The following is a 26,847-nucleotide window of genomic DNA, read 5'->3' as shown; positions in this document are numbered from 1 at the left end:
AAGATCACTTCCTATGAAGAAGTGGTTAGTGTTGTCTACTATGTATATACCAACACAAAATTAACAAATTCCCACATAACGAAATTAACCATGTGTGAATAACGTAAAATTTGAACAATAAGAAATCATGTAAAATGTAAACAAAACTTGATTGGACTGCTGTTTTGTTTACAAAAGCAGCATATTTAGACATTCAGATTTGTATTTGCCCAAGCAAAGTTAGCAATGTATTTGTGATCAATGACTACATACTCCAAATAATAAAAAATTAAAATGAGAAGAAAATTGATATTTCTTGTAGTCCAAGGCATTCAAAAGATAAATGAAAATGGTGATGCCAGAAAGAATAAGATTACATACACACGGCGTTCGGAAGAGAAAATAAAAGAAATACAGGGATCATACTAGGTCTGAGCAACATGAAAAAGGGCAAAATCTGGGTTTGTAGATAATGGAACTACTGATTCACACAAAAGCTGATGAAGTTACAAGGAGAATAAACTCACAAAATCAATTTGTTTTTTTACCTATTTTGTTTTTGGGGGAGACGAGGATTTCACATGATCTTGTTATATGTATAGAATGTACGAAAGGAAGCAGGTCAAGCGCCGTTCTTGCTTTGCCAAGGCTTGAGTACACCCAGTACGACAATAGCAACAATGATAAGAAGGATTATAATTGCGATGCACATCCATTTACGTGAGTTCTTCTGCAAGCTCTTTGCCTTTTGCAATGCTGTGTTCCCCGTGTTTACATGATCTACAGCATTTGAGACCTAGAGAAGGGGAATGAATGCCATAATGGATTGCAATTAGTATGATAATCAAGTATCCTAGTAATAGATACACTCAGAATTCTCATGGAAATAATAGCTTTTTTTTTGTTATTTTGGAAAGCAATTGCTTTCTCTTGTTTCACTTTACCTGTGTTTCGATATTGTCAAGCAAATCTCCCTGGGCATTGACCAGAACAGCCATGTCCATAAAAATCTGCATACAGGAAATTAAAACATGAGCACTACTTGCTGCTTATCATAGGGATGCCATATTGTCTACTGATATACCGCATTGAATTTTGTAATATATATTTCCCAAAAAAGCATAAGAAATTTTGGGTGTTCTATTAATCAAGATTTAGCCTAAAATTTCAAGAGCATGAAGCCATATTGGTAGATAGTAGCTGCTTAAAACGAGGGGAGCAGATGGTTGATTAGCAATTGAGTGTTTGGAGAGATAAGGGGAAATTGAGACTTTGAGAGCGCCAAATTTTCAAGTGATTTCACCATTAAAAAAAAGGCTGCAATGCTTCAACTGTGGTAGGGTAGACAAAGATTTGCAAGGTTGGTTGGAAAGTGAGGTTCACGACCACCTTAGCTTTGAAGCTGATAGAGATCCTTAGACCTTAATATTCAACTACATATCACATTAACAGTCAACTCAAGGATATATTGGTTTGGCGAAATTCAAAAAATGAGTTCTCAGGTATAATTTTGTGCGATGGACAGGTTCTTTGGTGCAAGTATGGTAATCCAATAGCACTCACATCAAACTTTAAACACCCCCCCCCCCCAAACACACACAAAAACACCCTTTCAACTTTTCAAGTTCAGAAATTTATAGTGCAGGTGCCTACCCACAAAACTCATATGAAATAGAATCCTACAAGCTATATATTGTGGATTAACTGGGTGCAGACAAGGAGTAGAGTCAACAACCATGCAATTATTAAGTGACCCCAATCTGTGGGCATGTGGGGAAGCTGCAAGGCGCTTCCAAAAGACGGGTGGTATTGCCTATTTGACATGAATTTGGTTGACATGAAATGGGAAAAGTGGGACTTTCTTGGGAAGTTGTACTTTCATTGTTTAATGTCAAGCGAACAAGAGTACCATTTCCTAGAAAGTTCACATGGGAGGCAATTTCCCATCAAATTACACTTTGCACGAGTTTAATTCCCAAGGGAACCAAATAAGCACCAACAACATTATGCTAAAATCTAATGGATATACCTGTTGCAGCTCAAGCAGCTTTCTCTCCACATCCCGTACAGCATCATGGCGCTCTTGTATTTCTGCAAGTGTATCCATTATCTGCAGGCATGGATTAGTAGATTAGTAGATATAGAATTATGCAACTGATAAAAAATTTTAAAAAAAATAATCTTTCCAAAGCTTCTAGTAGTTTACAGCCGTTTGCTTATAAGCCATTTACAACACCTATAAAAGAACGTATAAGAAATTTAGAATAATCTTTTAGAATACCAGTATGGTACATCATAACTATACCCAGACAGCAATCTGAAATTTCAAAACCTTACAAGTATTGGATAATATGGAATGATCACTTTTGGTCCATGTTGCCGACTCCACTTATGGGATTAAGGCTTTGATTGATTGATTACAAGTATTGGACAAATGGCAGCCTGACAAGCTATGCAACTGCACAGGGTATTTTGCCGTAATAATTTTTCTTACAGAGCTAAGAGTTTAAGAGTGTGATTCTGCAATCTAACTGCTGCATCCAAAGAAAATAAAACAGGGATAAAAGACACACCTGACCACGACCTTGCTCTTGTATTGCTTTCTGAAAGATTTGTTCACTATCACCAGTCTCAATTAATTGATCTATTGTCTGCAAGTAAACATGAGTATCGCACAATTAAGCAAAAAAAAACCTTGCAGCTTAGCAGTTCATAGATATTTTGTCGCAAGAAAATAACAATTCACCTCTTCATCAGCTCTTTGACCCGTTACTGTGAAACATAGAAAACCAAAGACATATCATCAAATCATCATCAAAGCTTCAAGCAAAAAGATAAACAAATTCCTTATCAGCAAGCCAAAAAGTGAACCTGTATAAACACGACGCTCAACAACTTCCCGGTACTCTTGATGAATATTTTCACGCAATGTCTGCAGATAACAAAAGTAAGCATGAAACCAACAAATAAAAAATTGACTCTTGTCGGAAAACTTGACATTACCTGAAACTCTGCCATCTTATCTCTCAATTTCTTTTTTAATGCACTGCAAACAAGATAGCAATCATTAAAATTGAGCACAACAAACTTCATTGGAATTCAAAATGAAAATTTTGCTAAAATTTAGATACTATAAATTCTAATTCACGGGAAATGATAAATGACCAGAACTTACTGCTACCAAAGAATCAGTTTACACAGAAGTAGTTAGAGTAAATTACAAATGGATGGTCCAGTTTTATGCATCTCTAAAATCATTCAAATTCCTTCCTAAGCTTTAATTCACAGATTAATTTCTTTCAGCAGAACCCTAGCACCACTTAAGGCACATATATACTACAGGAAGATCCTTCTTAGGATCAAGCATTCAAACATTTTTGTTTTAAAGGGCCAACCAAGGCTCAATCTGATATCTATTACAACCCTGCATGCTAGAAATTCAAACCATAATTGAAGTCTGTAATTACTCTGCGTGGTTCAGCCAATGGCATACAACCCATGCTTCACAGAAGTTTATAGTCCACAAGAAGACATTTGAATGAGCTTCGAGGTTTGTTTTGGTGGATTAGAAGTTTCCCATGTAGCTACTCTAATTTCTACTAAGTAAATGCACTAAAATACAATTATGCAAACCAATAGAGTTCAAAGGATATTTGAGGAGAAAAGAATAAGTATAGGGGTGGGAAAGAGGCCACACAAAACCATAAATCATGTATAAATTAAACCCCCGACAAAAATGAGCATCATTGGACACAAGACTTACACTGTCTGTGTTGACCTGGTGCGCTCTATAGCTGTTCCTTTTCCACATCCAGGCTTCTGCAGGCTTGAAAAATTCTGGAAAAGAAAGAAAGATCAGCTCAGATATTCAAAGACATATAGTCAACCAAATAAACAAAAGCATCTTACATCTTTATCAAGTTCTTCTATTTTTGACTTAATATGCCGGGCAATCTTTTGGACTTCATCTACATCTTTCTCCATGCGCTTCTTGATAGCTTCAGATAAAAGATTGCAAAAATCAGGTTGTTTGTACAAATAGTTTCATAAAGCAGAACTAAAAAGCATGATAATGAACTATTCCTAGCATACAACAGAACGATAAATTACAGCCCTATTGCCCTTATTCATACCAGAAAGTCCTTACCCTTTCAAAATGCAAAATCTACATAATGGTTTTTCTATTTCTTTTTATAAGAAAGAAAATTAAAATTCAAGAGGAAAATAAACGACAGGGGGACCAACACTTGACACAAATAGAAGAATTTTTTTCTCTTTATCTCAATACTTTTGGTAAAGCGGGGAGGGGGAGCACTTCAACCCTTGCTGTAAATTATACAAACACACACCATAAAAGCCTTAATGTAGAAAGCTAAAAGAAAGGATTTTCCCCTTCCTATAGGGGTTAAAAGTACCAAACTTAAAACTTATATTTCCCATAAAATGTCTGCATTAAGAATCTAAACATGGAATTCAAAGATCTTCATTTTGGAGAAGGGCTTGTGCATTAATTCTGAACTCTATTAAAGGAGGATACAAGAACTGAAAGACCAGGATGATAAAGTATCTAACCAGAAACCTAATTTCAAGTCGCATATGTGGGTAGCAACTAACTAGTTTCCTTCCTTAATTAAAACTAATCACTAGGACTTGGGCAGACTACAAAAGGATAAGAGCATGCATATACAATTACAGGAAACTAGAGTTTACCTTTCATAGCAGCAGCCTTTGTTACAGCTTTTGACTCCTCATGAGCATTCTGCATGCAAGATTTATAAACCAATCAGAAGAAAGGCATCAATGATTTCTGTTCCTTGCACAAAAACATATTCTACTAAAATATTGCCAAGCAGTGTTGAAAGTACAGCTAAGAAGTTGTAGGCTTACCTGGAGCTTTCTAAGAAGCTCATTGAGTTTCTCATATTGTTTGTCTATCTCTTGAACCTGGTAAAAAAAAAAAAGTAGTTCAGTTATTAAAGTGATGAAGAAAAAGAGTAACATAATATATCCCATCTATAGCTTGATATCAAGTTGTATTACTTGATTGGCAGAAAATCTTTTATCTTTTCCACAGAAAAATAAATATGAGCACATAAAGGAATTTTTACATAAGGAAATTGAAAAGTATTAAGGAACAGAAATATGTACCTTCTTAGAGAAAATTTGCAAACCCAATTCTCCTGAATTCTGAAGATTTTCCCCCATCTCAAGATCACCACCTCGCGATGATTCCCCGCGTGGAATCTCAAATGAATCCTACAGGTTACAACCATGTTAATAAGAAAAGGAAAGAAGGCAAAAGGAACAACTTTACACACACATCAACATAATTGGGAAAGATGAACTCTGTCCACTTAAAAAATCTTTGTAAGACCTTAAAGTCTAAGACAATTACGGTGTCAAAAAAGCAATAGATTAGCAGGCAAACTGTATGAGTGTGCTAAAATAAAAATATTGCTAATTTATGATCAATACAAGCACTTATGAGAAGGAAAAATGAATTATACATCACTATGACTCTATGAGCAAGAAGATATAATGACTAAAGACCTCTAACTAAGTTCAAAAGAAACCCTAATAAGTGGGGATAAGATTGCACCTAAGACTAGAGCTAGAAGAAGGAAGATGTGAAAAACAAATGACACAAATCTGATTGAATATTAACTCTCTCAAAGAAAAAGATGCTATTATATTCATGTGTAAGTACCCCAATTTCAGGATGGGCAATCTGGCACGACAACAGATTTATTTGCAATTACTAGGACAAAACAGTGCTGTGCAGCTTGAATTTTTGGTTCCCCATAAATGATGGAAAATACGTAGCCTATCTTAAAAATCTGAAACATTAGGCCTTTCAAAATCCCATTCTAGTTAATAAATTTCTGATAAATCTCTGACTAACAAAGTTAATCCAACTATGTCAGGTCAAGAACTCCAGATAGATTAATACATAAGCTCACATATCCTCTATGGCTAATCTACGACAAAACTGAATAAGATAACAACCCACAATCTTAATTAAATAATATTGTTCATTTGATTGTGGTCAGAGGACAATATTAAAGACATACTGATAAAAAGTACACCATCCTAAATACATTACACTGCCTTAGGAACCACGAAACTACATTCGAACACCTTGAGTCGACAACAAAAAAATTGATCCACTATGGGCTCTACAAGCTTAGAAGAGTGGCTACTAGCTGTATAGCTACCAGTTTTCTGTTGTGAGTATTCACAATAAATTCAGTTATAAGTTCATGATGCAAATTATACCAAACAGAAGCCTCAACAAAATGTTCATATTTGGGAATTCGCATACAATATTAGAAATTTGCTGCTTAAGAAGCATTCAAGTCTGCAAAATCTTACATCTCATTGAACCAAGATTAAATCTTAAATCACTACCTGCAAACACTAAAACCTAAAAATTCCAAATTCAGAAATAATAAGAATCAAATCATAAGCCCTTTAAAATGGCAAGCTTAATCAAACACTTCGCCGTAAAAATCAAACCAAAAAAAAAAGGAAAAAAAAAAAAAAAGAAGAATTTATACAATGCAGAATTATACAATCAATTAAACCAATGACTCAAATAACAATTAATCTATATAACAGCATGATCAAATCAAAACATTCAAATTAACAAACCCCAGATCAAAAAATTACACATCTTTGCATTCCAAATTGAAATTCAAAAGGGTATTGTCAAAAATCAAAAAGAGATTAAGTTGAATTTACCGAAAGTAGATTGTTCATTGTATCAGTAGGTGGGTTGAAAACAGATTCAACCCTCTTCTTCCTCAGCAAAGTAGAACCTCAAATTGAAGTGGGAGATCTATAAAAATTGCCCCTTTTTTGAATTTGGAATAGAACAAAAAATGTAAAGAGGTGTATTTCAGAAATTAATTGACTTGGGTTTTGAATGAACAAGAGCAAGAAAGAGAAAATGAAGAAATTGAGAGACAACCTGGCCAAAAGGGGGGAAAGTGGAGAGAGAAACGCACGAAAGTTTTTGTTTTTTATTTTTATTTATTTATTTTTTTTTTTTTTTTTTTTTTTTTAGGAAATTATTACGAAATTTGATTAAATTACATTGTTCATTTGTTCTTCTAATGATAATTAAGGGGCGAATTAAGTAAAAAAAATTATCTTTCCCTTGATCAACTGTGATGCTCACCTCGGGGCTGAAACTAGGCTAGGTGTGGTGTTCAGAAGCCAGGGTACCCCTTTAGTTGTGCAGTCCATAATGAAGGTGGGGGAAGCTACTGCGAGCCAGGTTGGTTTGCTATTTGCGAGAAGGCTGGGTTATACAAATGTCCATAATGAATGTGACGCTAAGAGGGTGGTGCGTGCAATTAAGTCTAAGGTTGTGGGTTTCTCTCCTATATTTTTGCTTTATGATGATATTAGTAGGTTGGCTTCCTGTTTTAAATCTTTTCCTTTGTCTCATATCAAGCGTGCGGGTAATACTGTAGCTCATAATGTAGCACGTTGGGATGCTACAGGTTGTAATGAGTTTGTATCGTTTGGACCTTTTCCCCAAAGTTTGATGACTTTGGCTTGATTTAATGAAATTCACAGCTTGGTTTCCAAAAACAGAAAAAAAATATATACTCAATTATTTTTCCCTCCGTTCCTAAATTTTGCCCCATTTGACTTTTCGCGGTCTCCAAGACGCATCTTATTATAGTTTTTTATTTCAATTTTCATACATGTAAAAATTATAAAAATTAAATATTAATAATAAAAAAAATACATATAATGAGACGAATTCAACAAGATCCACATGATTATAATATTTCTCATAGATTAAGAATATTATAAAGTTTGATCCAAATTTTTGCAATGTTGTTTGGTTCACTTTCCCCCAACTTAATACGAAGTATCTTTTATAATTACATTTAATTTTCACCTCTTCTTCTCCTTTATAAAACTATTCATTTTCCAATAAAAATCATATTATAAAATAAAACTTTATATTGTATACCTATAAATAAACAACTCGTGCATTGAACGGGTCAGAAGGCTAGTTCATATATTTAACAAAACAATTAATTAAGCATATTCGAGCACAGCCCATCTCCACCGCTTCAAGCTTGAAGTGAAGAATATCATTTGATGTTTTTGCACCTTTTCAAGTGGAAAAATTTACGGGGCAGCCTCTCAAAATAGATCCATAAATTGCCATAATTATATTTTTTTGATAAAAGTTAGTTAATCACATAAATAAGAACACTAAACCTTTATTTGAGTGGAGCTATAGGCTGATAGGCCCTAGCCATGTTCATCAAGCAAGTCATGAAGTCAAGTAGCTTAGATAATTGAGTCAATATCCAACCTACATGTTCTTTACATCTTTTATATTTTTCCTTCAAGAGTATAGGCTCATTTTTTAACCTGCTTTTCATAGTTATCATTGTTGGTGACTAGAGTTTAAAATTTAGCTGCATTTCCTCCCAGAAAAAGAAAAATCCAGGATATTTAGCTGCATTTCCTCCCAGAAAAAGAAAAATCCAGGATATTTAGCTGCATTTCCTCCCAGAAAAAGAAAAATCCAGCACAGTGCAATCAGGCTGGCTTCAGGTGTTTGAGATGGCGGTTGGATTTCATCAAAGCTATCCCAATAGAATCTAAAAGAGACAATTTAAAAGCAGGACTGTATTAGGTACAACGGTTGACATCCACACCATAAAGTTTCCATTAGGCTTTGAAAGCAGCTGACAAAGTTCACCTCGTCTCAATTCATTCATACCAGAGCAAATGGGTAGCAGAAGCAGGAGGAGTAGGAGCAAGACAAGGATCAAGATTGTTAGGAATGAACTTATGAACCTCTTGCTTGTACAAGTACAATTTTTTTTTTTTTCCTTTTGACCTCAAAAACTCAACTTGTATAAAATTGCTAATATATTCCTGAAGTTTATAAATAATGGTAAGATGTACAAGATAACTGTATATAAATATTCTGTTCAAGGAGTAACATTAGTGCACCACTCAGATTTCCAGCTTACTATCTTCGTTTGCTTGTGTGTTAGCGCGATTTCTTAAATCTTCAAATGCTTTCATGCTTTCAGCATCAAAACCTCCAGCAAACTACAGCAAGCAAAACCAAAGTAAGATTGGTTGAAGCCATTTCTGAGTATTATTGTATGGGACCTTCAGTTAGAACTATCTCAATGATACTCGGATCACACATCAGTACTCAGTAGGTTAATGCAGAACAGGAAAATACCTGGTGTACACGGAAAGCAAACCGAATGCCTTGTAAGAGTATGAATTCTCTGTTTGGTTCCTTTTCCGGACCGCTGAGTGTATCAAGTTCTGTTGCCACACGCTTCATGTACTTCTTTGCTAATTGTACTGATGATAGCTTGATCTGAATGCAGATACCGATATTTAATATAGAAATCCGCAATCATGTAGATTTTTTTAAAAATTAACTTGAAAATTATGAAAACCAACCAAATAATTTTCTCAATATAATATTTACAGTAACAGATGTGAAAGTTATGTTTCTAGTCATGATATTGTTACCTTGCCAACAATTCCTGAGTCCATCAACCAATTCACTGGAATTCCGAACTCCTTATATCTTGAAATAGCCATGTCACGTGTGCGCAACAAAGCATACACGCTTTGTTCAACCCTGGATGAAGAAATTTCATGAATGAGGTCCAAAGAAGTTACTAAAGTTAAGTACAAAATTCATGTCAATGCATAGGATTTATAGAACATATTTAGATTAACTCAGCAACATTGTGCTCTGCTTTATTTGCAATTTGACCAGAGAAAGGTTAAATTGCTAATACTTACTTTTCAAGTAACGAGTACATTTTTTTGAGAGCTTTGTCACATGGAATGGTGGGGTCATCTTCATAAGATGAAACACGCTTCTCCAACTTTGCCAGATCTTGATATTCGAAAGCAGCCTCTCTTAAAGCATCAGCTTTACCCTCAGGCCAATCAAAGTGCTTGAGAACTGCCCTCTCATCAACCTAACCCAACATAAGTAAAACAAGATTTAAAACTATAGGCATTTCAGAAATTAAAAAAGGGTAACTGGTTGTGATTAAACTAATTGCAATATGCTTTCATTTAATATAGTCAAGTGCGGAACAGCTTATATGACTTCAGAACATACGGACTAAGTCAAGTTAGTTTGGATAGGAATTATGCTAAGAGATTACAAGAAAATCATTATCCATAGATGAGTTGGTTTTCCTCTCCCTTTAAAGTAGGTATTGTAGGTTAGTTTTCTTATTCACACTATCACATAAACAAAAGACTTATATTTCTGAATCACAGCACAATTATAGGGAAGCTCACTTAGCCACTGCAAGAGCAGCAATATACTATACTAAAATTATTTAGAATATACATACTGTCATACAGAACTTGTACTAGTATTGAAACTAGGAGGTCAAGCGTATATAATAAAAGGAATAACCATGGACATACCAAGAAGGAAAGTTCTTCATCTAGCCAATTCACAAATGCAACCAGATCTTCAATATCAACGAAAGAAGCAGCTCGGACTTCAGATGCTAATGACTGAACAAAATCACCTTGAGTTTCAACATCAGCTTTCACCTGGTTACATCAAAATGAAACACAATTTTATCAGTCAAGAAACAATGATGACTGCATCCAAAAACAAAACAAAGAAAATGACAACTAATAGAAAACAATAACACATACTGCTAAGAGGAAGGTGGATTTGTTTGCAATTTCACCAATCATATTACTCCTTGCATCAGCTGTAGTAGAAGTAGTTGATATCAGACTTGTTGTATCTCTCTTTGCCTCCCGTTTCATCAGGCTCTGATAAAATTCAACAACTTCAGGAGCACGGTGAACCTTGTCATCATTTCCGGTCCCTCTTGCTAAGCCTCCTGGAGGTGGAGGGGGAGGCGGAGGTGCACCAGGAGCACGGGGTGGCGGTGGGGGTGGTGGTGGGCCTCCTGATGGTACTCCACTGGACAAATTAACATTTCCACTTGAAACGTTGCTTCCAGATGATTTTGGTGGGGGGCGTGGTACCCTCGGAGGCCTTTTCTCAATCTCTGCAAGTTTCATTTTGCTCACCACTGAAGAATCAGCCATTTTACTATCACCAGATTGATCACCTGTATTGCTAGGAACCTGTACCTTTTCCTTTATCTGAGTAAGTTTTGGAGGCAAAGCTGCAGATCTGTTAATCGCCTTAAACTCAGGCTTCAAACCTGACTTGTCACCAAACTTTTCAGCTCTTGCTAGCTCTGCTTTTTCCTTGAGCTGTTTCTCTCTCTCCAATGCCAGTTTATGCCTGTCTTTGTACACAGGATACTTTTCATTAATGCCTCCGTCAACTGATTTTGACATCAGCTGAAATGAAGCTGCAACAGAATTCAACGAATCATTGGAAGGAACCTGGGTTTTAATGCGAGGAAGATCTGGAGTTTCAGATCCATCCATGTCCTGTTCTGCTTTCCCAAATGAGGTTATTGCAACACTGTCACTTGCATTTCTTAGCATCAAGGATTCCAGTGGCCCCCTTTGCTTCAGACTCATGCTAGCCCTACTCCTAGGTGAGCCTCCTGAGAAAGATCTAGCCGGTGAGGAAAGTGCACTTGAATCATCTTTGCTTTTACCCCATCTCTTTAGCTTTTGTATAATGCTTGGTCTCCTACTTAGACTACTGTATTTACTAGTGGAACTGTCAATTGAAGCATTATCATAATCTTCACTTCCAGGAGAAGATGGTTGAGAGAAGTTGCTTTCAAGATCAGTGTCCCCTTGGCCACGTTCTGAGCCGGCATATTCTAACAAGAGCTGTTTGGCCTTCTCTTGAGATTTAGGGCTTAAGTTCTTGCTAAGCTCACGAGCAGACATCTTTCCAGCTGGTGTCTGGTAGTTTCGAAGTTCATGTCTCAAGCACGCATTCACCCAACGTAGATAGACCAACTCTTCAACTTCACTGAACCGATTCATCTGAAGTCCTTCAACCTGCTTTTGCAAATCTTCATTTGCATGCTTTAAGTCATTGACCTCCTCTCTAACCTTTGCAACCATTTCAGTCTGCAGAAGCACAGAACCAGTGTAAGTACAAGAAAATTTGATTATTGATAGCAATAACACAGGGAACTGCATTTTTCATTTACGTGAACTTAACTGTAGAATATTATGTATACTGAAGTTACCTATATCCAGTGACCAAATCCAGTTCATATTCACAACAAATGAGCACGAAACAAAATAAGAAACAATAACTCTCTACACTATAGTTCTTCCACCACCACAAAGTCACAAACCCCAGTTAGTCTAATGCACAATACACTTATTTTTACTGGAAGATACCAAGTGCTCTCTTGCCAATCAAAGAACGATAAAAAGGCAGAGCCTAATTTTGTGTTTGTGTATACAAAAAGTCTCAATGTAACCTAAGTAAACTATCATCCCAAACGTCTCAATGTAACCTAAGTAAAATTATCAGCTACAATGATACAGTAGATAATGATATGTTTGAATGAAAATTAATAGCATTCTTTTTAGGGTGCTGAGCAAATTTAAAAAGATTTCAAACCCCTGACCTCTGTCATGTCAGAAAGTACAGCTGCTTTGGCTTCAGCAGCATCTAATTTAATCAACAAGTCCCTCTTTTCATGCTGAAGCTCAATGGTTTTTCTCTTAAGCTCTGCTACATCAGCCTCCAATTGTTTAACAGCCTTAGATTTCTTTTCAACTTCAGAATCCCTTTTGTAGGCCTCTTCTTCCTTAGACTGCAATCCACTGACTTGCTGTTTAAGCAGCAAAAGTTGGCCCTTCGTCTGATTTGCTTCTAGCTGAATTTGCCTCTGCAGCTCCTTAATTTTCTTCCTTGCCAAGTCCAGATCCTTCCTAGCAGAAGCTCCTAGCTCAACCTCTTCTTGAAGTTTTTTTCTTTCTGCTTGCAGTGAGTTAATGTTAACCTTCAGCATTTCAATCTCAACGGTCTTGATCCTGAGTTGCCGTTGGAGCTCCATTATATCAGACTCTTGCTCTTTTAAACCATAATATTCCAGCAGTTCCCCTTCTAATCGTACTTCTCTCTCCTCTAGTTCCTGTACAAGGGTGCGCAACCGTTCTAGTTCACTTCCATCGTTTTCCATCTCTTCTTCATAAACTCGCTGACGATCAGCCTTTGCACCTTTCTCAGCATCTGGTACAGGAAAGTCCATCTGCCCTGATAAAAGCTCTTCGAATTCATCCTCTCCAATATCAAATGTATCAACAATGGGAGGGTTTATCTCCCCACTTATTAATTTAACCTCTTCTTTTTCCTCTTCTTGATCCTGCACAATAAATTTGAGAACTCAGTAATTCATCTAGCAATGCTTCATCATTAATACACACACTGATACACCAGAGCAACCTTGATAGTAAAGAATATAATCGAGATTGCAATATTAGTTATATTACCTTCTCATTGCTGCTGATATTTGTGAAGTCAAGATTTTCCTTTTCTTGCGCCTCTTGATCATTTACTGTATTACAAATTTGCAAATGAATGATGGCACGAGTCAGATCTAATAGAAACTTCAGTAAAAGTGTCACCTCAAGTTGGATACAATTTGTATCATTAGCTAATGGAATTTAATTTAAAGGTAGCTTTGTCTCATAAGACCTAGATTGACAAAGACTAATACAAAATTAACTTAGGCTAATAAATTTATTTTTCGACAAATACCTTTACGTTTAACTGAGGACTTTGATGACTTTGGACCTCTGACATTAACCTGCCTAACAGTGTAGGCTGCGATGGAAGCACCAACCAACAGGCCTAACCTGACTATCATGTAGATATAATTTTTTTGCAGGAATCATGTAGATATAATTGGAAGGAAATTAATAATCTTCCAATCAACTGGTAGAGCAAAGAGCCAGTCATAGTACCCATCATCCATCTTCCCTTATCCCATAACTGAAAGCTAACCCATATGTAGCGCAAACAAGGGGCCTCAAATGCCAAATCTGCAACAAAAAAATGCAACAATATGCTACCAGTTTTAACTTTGCTGTAAATGCAGATTCAGACAGTAGCAGATTTAGGAATACCGAAACGTATGAGTACCAATACATGTTCAAATTGATTAATGACATACCAACTATATACATAAGAAATAGATGAAGCAGGTATTAATAGCATCAAATAGATGAAGACAACTCTACTTCCTTACACAATCTTTCCAAACAAAATTATGTACCAAACTTCATCATCAAAGCTAATTTCATAGCAATTCTATTAAACCTCCTCTTAATCCGTAACGAATAACAATTCAGTTCATCACCATACAATCGATTGTAGTTGAACATACAATTGAACATTTTACTCCCCTCAATTACATTAGCTCCTTTGTAAGATGGTAATAAACTCATTCCAAAATACAAAATTAATACAATACACATACAGTTAAAGTTGTATAAAAGTATATGGCATTGCTCATTTGCTCTAATACCACCTTCCACAAAATAAAATTGCCTACTAAAAGTAATTCATATCATTTCAGCAAATATAACAATATAACATTTACCAAAATAACATACAACCAACATTTCACCTATATCTACACATACCCACTTGCATATAAACAAAATTAAAAACAAACAAAATACAAACAGAAGATTAAAAAAAAAAAAAAAAAAGGGTATTTCAAAATTCAAAAACCCATCAAAAATATTGACACAAATATTACTTAGCATCATATTATATATATTGAAATAAGAGAAAAAATAAAAAATTTATACCTTAACTTTAGAACAGAGGAAGAATCCAATAAGAACTGGTGGAAGATAGGAGAAGTTGCAGGTGCCTAGAGTGACGGCGGTTGTCACGGCGGCGCCGTCGCACAAAAGGGTTGCGGATTTTCAAGTTTGAAATGTATCTGAATGCCTTGAAAGTCGTGAACTAAAGTGTATGAAATTAGAACTAAAAAAATGAAAAACAAAAAAAATGTAAAGTTTGTCTTATTTTAGTGTAACAAGATGAGATAAGACATCATTGTGAGGTTCATACACACCCTTAATTTGTGGCAATTAGCAAACCATATCTTATATTGTCCATTTATTTCTAGTAATTTTGGTCATCTACTCAACAAGAAGAATTATATGAGTAGAGTTTTAATGTGTGGAGCCAATAACTAAAGTTTGATATTGACTAAAATATTCATGAACCACAAGTTGAACTCAACAATGGACTTGTTTCTCTTTGTCTTTTTGATGAATTGGATTGTTCTCTAAAGGTAAGGATCATATTAATTTGTCTTTCGTTGAGGTGAAATAATAAAGTTTAAGAGCATAAAAGGGTATACATTTTATAAATTAATAATAGTGTGTAGCTCTTACCTATAACTAGTATGGTAGGTTGATTACTCATCATTAACTTAGACTAATCTGAAAATGATAGGAGAGAAATGAGGAGTATTTAAGGGGTGTTATATACTTCGTATTGTTTATGGAAGGTTGATTAAAATGAGGGCGACTTTCGGCTAATTGGTACTAATTAGGGTGTTGTAGGAGGGGAGAATTGTGTGACATTATAGGTGAAAAGTTTTGGCGCCACTAAGGGCATGTTCACATTTACTGAACTGAGCTGAACTAAACTGATTGGAGCTGAACTGAACTGTATAAAGCTGAAATGAATATTTTATGAGAGAACGAAATTAGGAACTGAACTTATTAGAGTTGAAGTGAACTAAACTGAAATTAAGTTGAAGTGAACAAACCTTAATTTAAGATAAGTTGTATGTATAGATAAGGTAACAAGGTAACACCTTTTTTGGGTAAAAGAAAAAATGTATTTCTCTCTAATTTATTAGAATCTTATAAAAATAAAAATAAAACATTATTTTATTAAGAAAAAAGAGAAACTTTGTAATGTTAAGTATTTCTCCTTTTAAAAATATGCCTAGTGTTTTGGGTGTTTTTGTCCCTCGGGAGAGTTACGTCTCGAAGACTAGTTCGGCGCGGTCTGTACCTGCAAAACAACGGAGACTCCGGGTGGTTGGAGCTCCGCCTCCGACGATCAAGTTCGTACACGTAGGAGATTGTAAGAAAGTGCGGAAAATAAGGTGTGGTCTTCTCGGATTTCGAGATCAGGTGTTCTCTGTTGTGAGAGAATGTGGGTTGTAATGAATGATTGGACGTATCCCCAAATTGGGGGAAATCTCCCTATTTATAGGGTCATTGGGATACGTGCCCTTAGTTAGGTCACTCTGACCTAACCTTGGTGGGTTGCGCCGCATTGCGGCTTTCTCGGGATTTGGGCCCTTTGAAGGCCGCCTTTTCTCCCATTTTCTTAGAGTGCCATGTGTCAGGCTGGGATTGGTCCATTTTGGACTAATCTTTATGCGACACGTGTTGCCCTCTTATTGGACCACGTGGCATGGGTGGGTAAAACATTTGCCCCTCACAGATGTGACGTGGCATGCCACGTGGCATCTGTGACAAGTGTCAATCGGCCATTGGTGGTAATTGTACCGCCATTTTTGACGGGTCACCTTCTGGAGAAATTACGGGAATACCCTCGTATTTACCCCTCTATATATAAATGTTTTACCCCCTCATTTTGCACGTTTGCAAAACATTTCTAGAGGGATAAAGTTTAGAGAAAGAGACTATGCCCTCCGCCTGTGACAAGTGCAAGCAATTTGAACTCGCGCCCGTCTGCATCAAACGGACAACGCCTGATACCTTCAGATCTCAAATCTTAAGGTACCGTCTCTGCCCCTCTCAGCTCTTTCTTGTTTTTACCGCTTGTATATACTTCTTGCAATAAATGGATGCAACACCACCACACACAGCACAACCTAGGTTAGTATCCAGCCGGTCTCCTAGTACGGTTGAGTCTAAGACTAGGAGTGCCGCCTCTGCGTGTTAGGACCACCCTTATGCTTCTCCGAATCCGATCGTCTCTGTGTCTGTGCAGGACACAATGACTCGGACAAAGCGAACGGCCCCAGATCCAGATTACAATCACATTCTGCTTGAAAGTAAGTTCCATTGTCACTTATCATTTCATGTGGGACTTCGTGTCGACAAATGACGTTTCTTTCGATAAAGAGTGCTACATGTTTCGCAGTGAGTTTTGCATATGATACTGCTTCCACCCATTTAGTGAAGTAATCAATTGCCATTAGAATGTATTCATGACCTCCTGTCCCAGGAGGAGTAATCTTTCCAATAATATCTATTCCCCATGTTGAGAATGGCCATGGCGTTGTGTAGGTGTAGATGAGAGATGGAGGAACATGCTGTAAGTTGGCGTATATTTGGCACTTGGGGCATCTTTTTACGTATTGATGACACTCCCTACTCATGGTAGTCCAATAATACCCTTTGGACTTCCTTTTTGCCTACACATAGGAGAGCTCGACCTTTAGGTACCCTTTTGTGTAACTCGTTGTCTGTGAGTACATATTGGAAAGCCAAAAGTCTTAATGCTCGTTTAGCTTTTTTGTTAGCATGGAGAGGATATTCTCCTTTGGTGACAAGGATGTCTGTTAACCAAAGTATGGTGGCATCCAAAGGGAAGGAAATAAGAGCTAAAAAGTCGCCAACAAGTTTTAGGAACTTGTAAACCGTTCACAGGGTGAAGGTTACACTCCTTAACAACCCATGAGATCGTCAACCCCAATAGGTCTGGAACCATGACTAGATGTTCGGGGATGAGGGTACGAGTCCAATCTAAAAGAGAAAGAACCCGCCACATAAAATAGGCCTCTACTTTATTCTACTCGTATTCATGTATGCTTTTAGACTAACATGTGTAGACACCCAATTGTGTCTCCCCAAAACCAAACCCAGTGATGAATACCTTTTGCGTCGAAAGATAATCGAATGAAGTGAAAGTGTGAAAAGTCTAGTGTCGCGGTTAGTTTTTATTAAAAATCTTCCTTTTTGTTTTTGAAAACATGCTCTATTTATGAAAATAGCCAGTCCAGTTTTGTTTGTTCCATGATAAGGCTCCAATAATGGTGTAGCTGGATTGGGCTCGAAAAGAGCTTTCCAACGATATATTATAAGCCCAATTTCGATGAATAATGAGGAAGTTATGGCTAAAATAATACTAAACCGGACCCGATTTAATTCTTACATGCGGCCCAATGATCTAGTGGAGGGCCTATTATTAATTATCATTCATAAACCTATTAGGATTGATTATAGTCTTCTAGAATTATCTAGAAGGTTCTCTTAAATCCTAATGGAATTAGGATTGATAATTATGTATTTAGAGTTTTACTTGGAATAAAATAGTTGTTTTTATGAAAATACGATTTTAACCTTTAAACACAGATTTTACGACTTGATTATATGTAGAAGTGGATTCCGGTTACAGAACGTGTTATTTTCCACGCAGCGCCTGGCGACGCAGTGCGTCGCCTGGCGTTGCAGTGCGTCGTCTGGCGCTAAGCTTGTCGCCTGGCGAGAGGATGTGTTTTACTCCTACGGAAACTTTATCTCTTTTCTATCGAATTCCGGACTATTTTCTTATAAATAGGGTCCTTGGACCTTCGTTTTCAATCATCCACAACCATCACAATTCTCTCACTTCTTTCTCGAGCAATATAGCTTTCTCTCTCTCTCTCTCTCTTTTTCTAAGCCAACCCTTTTGCAAATACCATTTCGATCTCACAAGATCTAGACACACCTAGTCTAGTTCGAAGTTGCCTTCGCCCTACACGAGAAAGGTTGATAATTTCTGAGGGTTTGGTCCCAAATCCAGTTTAAAATTTTTAACTCTTTTTTTCAATTCTTTGATTTAATTCTTTGATTTAATATTTTATTGAAGTTTACTAACGCGTGTATTTTTATTATTAGAAAGAGGCACGAGGCATCAAAGTATGCAATCTTGTGACTCTATTTGTGTAGAAAGCATGTTTATTATTTTATTAATTCCTAGTATCATGTTAGGATGTTATTTATTGCTTTCTAGTATCATGTTTATTAGGATGCTTTTTACTCTTTCTAATAGCATGTTAGTATTATGTTAGGTTTAAAGCTTTAACCTTCATTGTTTAGTGACATGCTAGGATTTGTTATTAATCTTATTATTATCATGCCTTGGATCTTGCTATTATTATTAAGCTTTATTGAGATTATGATTATGATTGTTATTATGATGATTGTTATAATTGTTATATTATTATGTTGCTTGATACATATTATTGTTATTTCTAAATCACGCCTTTTATGCAGGTTTTAAGGCGACAGAAGCTCTTTACAGGCGACGGTCTCTGTTTTCTAGACGCTAGTTCCTACATGCCTCAGCAGGTATCTGTGTTCTTAGAATTTTCCAGATTTCGCAGTATTATTTCGATTCTAGTTGTGAAAGAAATTTCTCAAATTTTCTACGTGTAAAATCCTATCTTTTTGACTCATTGGTCTATCCAATGAGGACCTTTTTATGCATATGACAATAATGTTAATCAAAATTACGCACATGAAATACTTAGAATTTATCGAGTCTCATCCGCTCATTCTAAATAATTGCCAAAATAAATTTCAGGAATTTAAGTAGAAATCCTCCCCAGTGGAGTCGCCAAAAACTGTAGAGAATATTTCAAGCACTATAATCCCAAGCTTGAACCCCACTGTGATCATACACTAAAGTATGGTGGCGTTCCAAAGGGAAGAAAGCTAGAGCAAAAGAAGTCGCCAACAAGTTTTAGGAACTTATAAACCCAAAACCGATCCAGGAGATCGTCAACTCCATAAGGTCTTGAACCAAATAGGGTTCGAGGATGAGGGTATGAATCCAATCTACAAAAGAAGGGACCCGCCCTATAAAATAGGCCTCTACTTTATTCTGCTCGTATTCATGTGCGCTTTCTAACTAACTTGCAAACATTAGGTTAACCCTAACCTGTTTAGCTATGTTGGTTGAATATTAATGCACAAATAAAACTATTATTGGCGATCACTTGAATTAAAATCACATTAGCCTAAACCAAATGATTAATTATCTTATTAAGCGTGATTTCAAGTACACATTCCCTTTAAACATGCATAAAAGGCGTGACCAAGCAATAACAAATATCAAGCAACATAATAATAATCATAAAGATCATAATAACAATAATAATAATAATAATAATGATAATAATAATCATAATATAATGATAATCATGATAAGGCATAATAAAGCTTAAATAATAATAGCAAGATCCTAGGCATGATACTAACAAGATTAATAACAAATCCTAGCGTGTCACTAAGCATTAAAGATCAATGCTTTAAACCTAACATGGTACTAACATGATATTAGAAAAGAATAAAGGCACCCTAAACATGATACTAGAAAGCAATAAAAACATCCTAACATGATACTAGGAAGCATTAAACAATAATAAACATGTTTTCTACATTGTGAAAGAAAATAGGGAGTAAGCTAATCTACTTACTTTGAAGCCTCGTACCTCTTTCTAATAACAAAATACACAAGTTAGTAAACTTCAATGAAAATAATAAAGAATTAAAGAAATTAAATTAGAATCAAATTAAATAAAGTTTTGACTAGATTTGGACCAAACCCTCAGAAAATATTAAACCTTGCACGTCTAGGGCGAAGGCAACTTCGAACTTGGCTAGGTGATTCTAAATCTTGTGTATGCAGAATATTGTTTGTAAGGTAGTTTAGAAAGAGAGAGAGGAAGAAAGCATATATTGCTCAAGAGAGAATAGAGAGAATTGGGTGATTGTGAATGAATGAAAACGGAGTTTCAGGACCCTATTTATAAGGAAAATAATCCGGAAAAGTATAGAATTTGATAAGGAATAAAACTACATGCTGTCGCCTAAAAATACACGCTGTCGCGAGGCGACAAGGTCTGTCGCCAAGCGACAAACTTGTCGTTTGGCGACAGTCTGACTTGGACGCGTTTTTCCACGCGGAATCCGATCTTTAATCAACTTGATTTACGGAATCCGTACAGAAGATAAAACGTATTTTCAAAAATAATAATATAATAATTAAAAGGAACCTTCTAGAAACTTCTAAAAAGTTATAATTAATCCTAATAATTTTAGGAATAATAATTAACATTGGGCCCTCCTCTAGATCATTGGGCCGTATATAAATAATTAACCGGGCCCAATTTAGTATTTTGGCCATAACTTCCTCAATATTCATCGGAATTGGGCTTATAAAATATCGTTGGAAAGGTCTCTTCGAGCCCCATCCAACTACACTATTATTAGACCTTAATTATGGACCAAACTAAACTGGATTGGCTATTTTTAATAAATAGAGTTATTTTTTAAAAAATAGAGAGAAGAGAATTTTAAATAAAACTAAACCGCAACACTTGACTTTTCCATACTTTCACCTTATTCGATTATGGTTCGATGTGAAAGACATTCATCACTGGGTTTGATTTTGGGGAGACACAAATGGGTGTCTACAAGTAGTAATGGTAGGTGCAGGGTAAGAGCCACCAGGAAACTTAAAAAGCCCATGACCAACAAGGATGGCTTCTATTTGGAATTTTTAAGAAAGATATAGTTCAGATTTGTGATCTTGAGAACATTGGTAAGATTAACAAGAATAAGAGGTGATGACAATTCAACTTCGTTTAGGATAGTATTGGAAGCCATGGAAGCGTTGGAGGAAAAAAAAAATCAACAAGTTTAATCTCTCTGCTCTAACACCACGAAAGAAGGAATCAATTATATTACATTATAAAATACAAGATTAGCCAAAGTATGTGTACAAAATAATCTAACTTAGGAAAATAATAAATATCTTCAATGGAAGAATTTTGTGTACAACTAAGAGAGAATAATGCCTTAATTAAAGATTACAATAAGTAAAAGATAGTCAACCAAAATACATACAGTAGCTTAAAAAGGAGAGTATATATATGAGAGAATATCATATGAGATTTCTTTCAAAAAAAAAAAAAAAAAGATAATATCATATTAGATACTAGATAATATCTCTATTAATATTCTTGGAATGAAATCATAATGTTTTAATGAATAAAGGGAAATAATCTTTGGGATCCTGGCGTAAATTTAGTAATTTATTATTCCTCATTAATGTTTTCTTATTTGAAAATTATTTGATAATCAAGATGATTCACTTTATTGCTATCTTAATTGCATATGTCATTATATATACATATAGCTCATCTTATCTTTTGTTCAAAACAATATAAATATTGGGAATATAGATGAATTAGACTATTAGAGAAATATTAAACAAGAAAAAAAAAAGTGTTGAATCACTAAAAACATCATGGTCCTGCTAAAAAAATTTGTAACCATTGTTATACTGTTCATTGCAATAATTTCAAACTCAGGTATCTCTACAATTCATCAAATTAATACCTTCGTTTAATTTTTTATTAAGTTTATATAAGTGGTTATTATGCTCCTTCATCATCTTTTCTTGATATTTGATTCTAGTAGGTTAATTTTTATTATAATAAGTCTCTTTTAATTGATTTAAATCATTGTTAATTAGAAAATTTTATAAATTATTATTGGTACAGATTATATGATATTTTTCATTGATTTTTTTTCATGATTATTAGCGTTGGAAGTCGAAGCAGCTGGTCTTAGAGATCCTAAATTTACGTGTTTAACGATTGGACCTATACCTTGTATACAAACAGAATGTATCAAGGCGTGTAATAAAATACCACCTAGTCTTTCTGGTACATGTATGACTAAAGGAGCAACTCGTGTTTGTTGGTGTAAACTTCCTTAAAAAATAACTACCTAATAAATAATTGTAAACTTTTGTTTATGCTACCTTTTTTTTTTTTTTAATTCCTGAATATATGTGCTTTCTCAATAATTATAAGGTTCTAAGATTCTAGTAATTTAATTATTAGGCTTTGTTGTATATGATTTTAAACTAATTTGTATTTTAATAAAACACTATTCTCATTAGGCCTAGAAGGAAATGTTTCTTAGTGGAAAAAAATTGCATCTTTGTGTTGATATATAAATTTAAATCACATTAACAATTATTTTGACAAATAAAAACAAGGTTCTATGAAAGATGAAATACTTGAATTTGCTAAGTCATTATATCATGATTTTTTTTTTGATATTTCACATTTTGTGGTTATGAACATTAAGAGAATGTCCACAAATCTAAATATTTTAAATTAGTCAATCTCTAAAACTTTTAAAAATTGTAACATAAAGAAATGGATCTACCAAAACAAATCATAGTTTCTTATTCATTGTACTTATGAAAATTTTTGCAAGAAACAATTTCAAACACCTAAAGTGTTATAAATTCAACGTTGGTACCCTCTTGCAACCTATTAGAATATTATATCCGTGCTTGTTAATGTCACTGAAAGAGCGGGGAATTTTAATATGGAGGGAATAAAAATAGTCACATAGATCTTTATTATATAATTAAGCCAAAGGGGAGGCTACAGTGTCCCCCTGAAAAGACTTTAATACCCCTTAGAATTATATTAAAACTGTAGAAATTAATTATATTTTTTTAATTAATTCAATATAAAAAAAACATTCTTTCATTCATTAATCATCAAGCAATTATGTCTTTAATTGTTTCAATCAACTAATACCCCTCAGGAACAAGGTTAGCTTTTCTATTTCTAGTTTTCTTAGGACTAAGGGGCCATACTATGTCATGCTTTATTTTATTGCATTAGTAGATTATGCATGTTAGATTTTATTTATGTTGATTATTGATGATGCGCTAGAGTTCACTAAATAATCACAACATAATAAATCTAGGTCAATAGTGAGGCAGCTTTTCCAATTAAAAACCCGATGAAACCTTTGACATTTATGATGGTTCATGCCAAAGCTGGGTGTCATATTTATCATTGGGGAGTGGGGGTAAATCAAGTTTTACACTTATAATTGGTTATACTCAACAAGGTTACCTAAAGAGTTTAGAACCTTGAAGCTAAGGGTAATAATTAAACATGTGATGATTAATTATTCAACCAAGAGTTACAAGAGTTGTAATCAGTAAAGAGTTTACTCACCTTGAAAATGTAATGGTTGATGGTAGGGCCAAAGTCCGGTCAATTATTGCACAAATAAAGGATCTTGGAATCACTTAAAATTCAATTGGGATCATTTAATTATTGAATAAAGTGTTTTAAAGTTACCAAATGAATGCGTATTGTGGTACTTTAATTTTATTAAACATAATTATTAAACTTTGCCTTATTTTGACATAGATGGGTAGCCGTAATAACAATGACAGCAACGTTTACAATTTACGACCATTCCTCGAGAAGAATAGGTTGACAGGGGAAAACTTTTCCAACTGGGAAAGAATGCTAAGGCTTGTTCTGAAATCTGAAGGTAAGGAGGATGTCATTGATACCCCATTCCCAGGACCTCTGCCAGAAAATTCTACTGCGACAGAGATCAAGAAGCACAAGGAAGCTCATGATAGAGCTATGCCTATCACTTGCTTAATGATTGCTACCATGGAACCTAGTCTTCAAAAGCGTTTTGAGGACCAGGATGCCTACTCAATCATGGAAGAAGTTAAAGCTTTGTTTAAGAAACAAGCTAGAGTTGAAAGGTATGAGCTCCATCGTGAGATTCTGGATTGTAGAATGGAGAAGGGTACCACAGTTCATGATCATGTTTTCAAAATGATCGGCCTAATTCAAAGTATGGAGAAACTGGGGTACCCATATAGTGATGATTTGGCAACATACACAATTCTCCACTCACTTCCAGAAAGTTTCAACCAGTTTATCATGAATTTTAACATTACTGCCAATGCAAAGACTATGAATCAATTGCATGCAATGCTGGTTAGTGCTGAGAAACAAATCCCTAAGGAACCTAAGAAGGAAGTTCTTATGATCCAAAAGGGAAAGGGGTTCAAGAAGAAGGGCCAAAAGGCTAGTGCCAAGAGCAAGGGCAAGCAAGTTGCCAAGGCTCTCGAAAAGCCTAAGGTGAATCCAAAACCCAAGGCTGCAAGTGAGAGTGAATGCTTTTATTGCAAGAAGGGGCATTGGAAACGTAGTTGCCAGAAATACCTTGATTTCATCAAGAAGAAGAATAGAGCATCGACCTCAGGTATAATGCTATAAACATTTTACTTTCACCAAGGTATATGATACCAAGTTGCAGTGATTAACATTTTGATGTTGCGCAGGAACTGCAAACAAGTGAAGCTAGCAAGGAAATGGAGCTTGAAGGTGCACTAGAAGTTTTGAGTGGCCAGAGATAGCTTCATAGTTTTATTTTCTGATTAGTTTATCGTGACATTTAGAACAATTTTCGGTTTTTAATGAGACAATATTTCGGTTTTCTTGTTTTGAATACTGATTTGGTTTACTTGGCTTGGACAACTGCTGATCCATGACCAAGGTAATAAATTGTTTTCATTTTGCTAGATATGAGTTAAATTTGTTTTATGACGTTGATATAAGTAGATCACAAAAGTAAAATTAGATGATTCAAAGCAAACTTGCTTACAACAAAGTAAGGTTAGTTCACATAAACCATTTGCACATCCAAAGTTATGGATGGACTCTTATTCTTATATGATTATGAATCACTTAAGAATTAGAAGTCATGCTTGATAAGGTAAAATGACCAAGTCACCTTTTAGTTGAAAGGGTAAAGGAGCTAAAATGACCTTTTTAGAACACAAACATATGATGTGTGTGTACTATTAAGTTCAAAATTAGCAAGAGATTTAACTATTTCATTACTCTTATTAACAATTTAAGTTAAAATGTTGATAATTACTTAATGAAATAAAAGCTGGAATCATTGAAATGTTCAAAATTCCAAAATGAAATGTAAAATCAGTTTGAGATAAACAATTTAGCACCACAATATGATTGTTGTGATAAATATCTAACTCAAAACAAATGATCATCTAAAGGAATTTTTGAATTAGTTCACAATCCAGGAACATTACACTTCAAATGTTATGGACTGGAAATGTTCCAAAGTTATCTTTTCTAACGAGGATTAAGGGTTATGAAATCTATGTAAAATGTTTACAAAGATGACATAATAGACCCTAAATCAGAGGTATTATTCCTACAATCGCGTAGAAACAAAATGTTTGTTGCTCGCGATAGTGTCTTTATAGAAAGAATAGTCTTCCTACAAAGCCAAGTGGGAGTAAAGTTAGATCTCGATGAGATTCGAGACCAGCAACAAAAGGATGTGGATAACACTACATTAGAGACGAAGGCGCGTGAAATCAGCTAATTTGATAAAACATGTGTCGAAGCAAGCTAATTCAAGTAGCGAGACTTCTATCGTCCTATTAGAATGAAAGGCTTTAAAGAGTTGAAGAGAATAATTCTATTGTCACTTATACCAATCGTAGGTCACTTAGGATCGAAACAAACAGTTTGTTGAAATTCTGGTAAAAGGCGGATTCTAAAATTTTCTTATTGGAATGGTTGGAATCCATACCTACAAGCAAGCTTTGGACAAGCGCCAAATCAGGAAGTGCCTCAAAGCCATGAAATCCAGAATGGATTGTCTTACAAATAGGGTCAAACCTGTTAAGCAATGTAAGCCTATTCGGATTATTTCTAGTTGTGGAGATCAAAATCACATTCATGAAATGTTCTTGAAGGGTGGCATGTATATGATACAACCTAAGAGTTTTAAAATCCAGGAATTCCTAGAAAGTTATTGCAAACTTCATAAATTCATTTATGGATTGAAGTAAGCATTAGAGAGTTGGAACATTTGTTTCGATTAGGAAATCAAACAGTTTGATTACCTTGAAAGAACGAATAGGGAATCTTGTAGAGACAAGAAGTTTAGTGGGAACAATTGGTCTTCTTAGTCTAGTATGTAGTTGACATATAGTTCATATGAGATGATATATCGATGCTTGAATGAGTCAAGCAATGGTTA

At 35.0% G+C, this 26,847-nt stretch overlaps 2 protein-coding genes across 2 annotated transcripts; both read right to left on the bottom strand.

The window, feature by feature from the left end:
* Nucleotides 1-319: 319 nt before the first annotated feature.
* Nucleotides 320-6,998, bottom strand: LOC145597754 (syntaxin-132-like). The gene is made up of 13 exons (XM_081653998.1): nucleotides 6,721-6,998; nucleotides 5,128-5,235; nucleotides 4,867-4,923; nucleotides 4,690-4,738; nucleotides 3,889-3,977; nucleotides 3,743-3,816; nucleotides 2,983-3,025; nucleotides 2,851-2,911; nucleotides 2,726-2,751; nucleotides 2,553-2,630; nucleotides 2,009-2,089; nucleotides 924-989; nucleotides 320-775 (listed from the first exon to the last, which is right to left on the bottom strand). The coding sequence occupies exons 1-13, from the start codon at nucleotides 6,736-6,738 to the stop codon at nucleotides 602-604; spliced, it is 924 nt and encodes a 307-aa protein (XP_081510124.1). The 5' UTR covers nucleotides 6,739-6,998; the 3' UTR covers nucleotides 320-601.
* A 1,820-nt stretch (nucleotides 6,999-8,818) lies between these two features.
* Nucleotides 8,819-15,048, bottom strand: LOC145598790 (protein CHUP1, chloroplastic-like). Its single transcript, XM_081655179.1, has 10 exons — nucleotides 14,743-15,048; nucleotides 13,685-13,968; nucleotides 13,417-13,481; nucleotides 12,549-13,289; nucleotides 10,678-12,036; nucleotides 10,438-10,569; nucleotides 9,793-9,974; nucleotides 9,514-9,625; nucleotides 9,212-9,355; nucleotides 8,819-9,072 (listed from the first exon to the last, which is right to left on the bottom strand). Exons 2-10 carry the CDS (start codon nucleotides 13,791-13,793, stop codon nucleotides 8,974-8,976), a joined length of 2,943 nt encoding a protein of 980 aa, XP_081511305.1. The 5' UTR covers nucleotides 13,794-13,968; nucleotides 14,743-15,048; the 3' UTR covers nucleotides 8,819-8,973.
* Nucleotides 15,049-26,847: the final 11,799 nt, after the last annotated feature.

Source organism: Chenopodium album, chromosome 20 (assembly GCF_948465745.1).
Source record: "Chenopodium album chromosome 20, dcCheAlbu1.1, whole genome shotgun sequence".
NCBI lineage: Eukaryota > Viridiplantae > Streptophyta > Magnoliopsida > Caryophyllales > Amaranthaceae > Chenopodium > Chenopodium album.
Note: the sequence above shows the minus strand (reverse complement) of the source record. Positions and strands in the feature narration are given on the sequence as shown.

Excerpts from the sequence above, each read along its gene's own strand:
- LOC145598790 (XM_081655179.1), bottom strand. The coding sequence starts at position 13,793 with ATGATAGTCAGGTTAGGCCTGTTGGTTGGTGCTTCCATCGCAGCCTAC. Across the intron at positions 13,482-13,684 it reads GTCCTCAGTTAAACGTAAAG|TAAATGATCAAGAGGCGCAA; the intron begins GTATTTGTCGAA and ends TTTGTAATACAG. Across the intron at positions 9,073-9,211 it reads TTGCTTTCCGTGTACACCAG|TTTGCTGGAGGTTTTGATGC; the intron begins GTATTTTCCTGT and ends TGCTTGCTGTAG.
- LOC145597754 (XM_081653998.1), bottom strand. Across the intron at positions 2,090-2,552 it reads AAGAGCAAGGTCGTGGTCAG|ATAATGGATACACTTGCAGA; the intron begins GTGTGTCTTTTA and ends CCATGCCTGCAG. Across the intron at positions 990-2,008 it reads AGCTGCTTGAGCTGCAACAG|ATTTTTATGGACATGGCTGT; the intron begins GTATATCCATTA and ends TCCTGTATGCAG.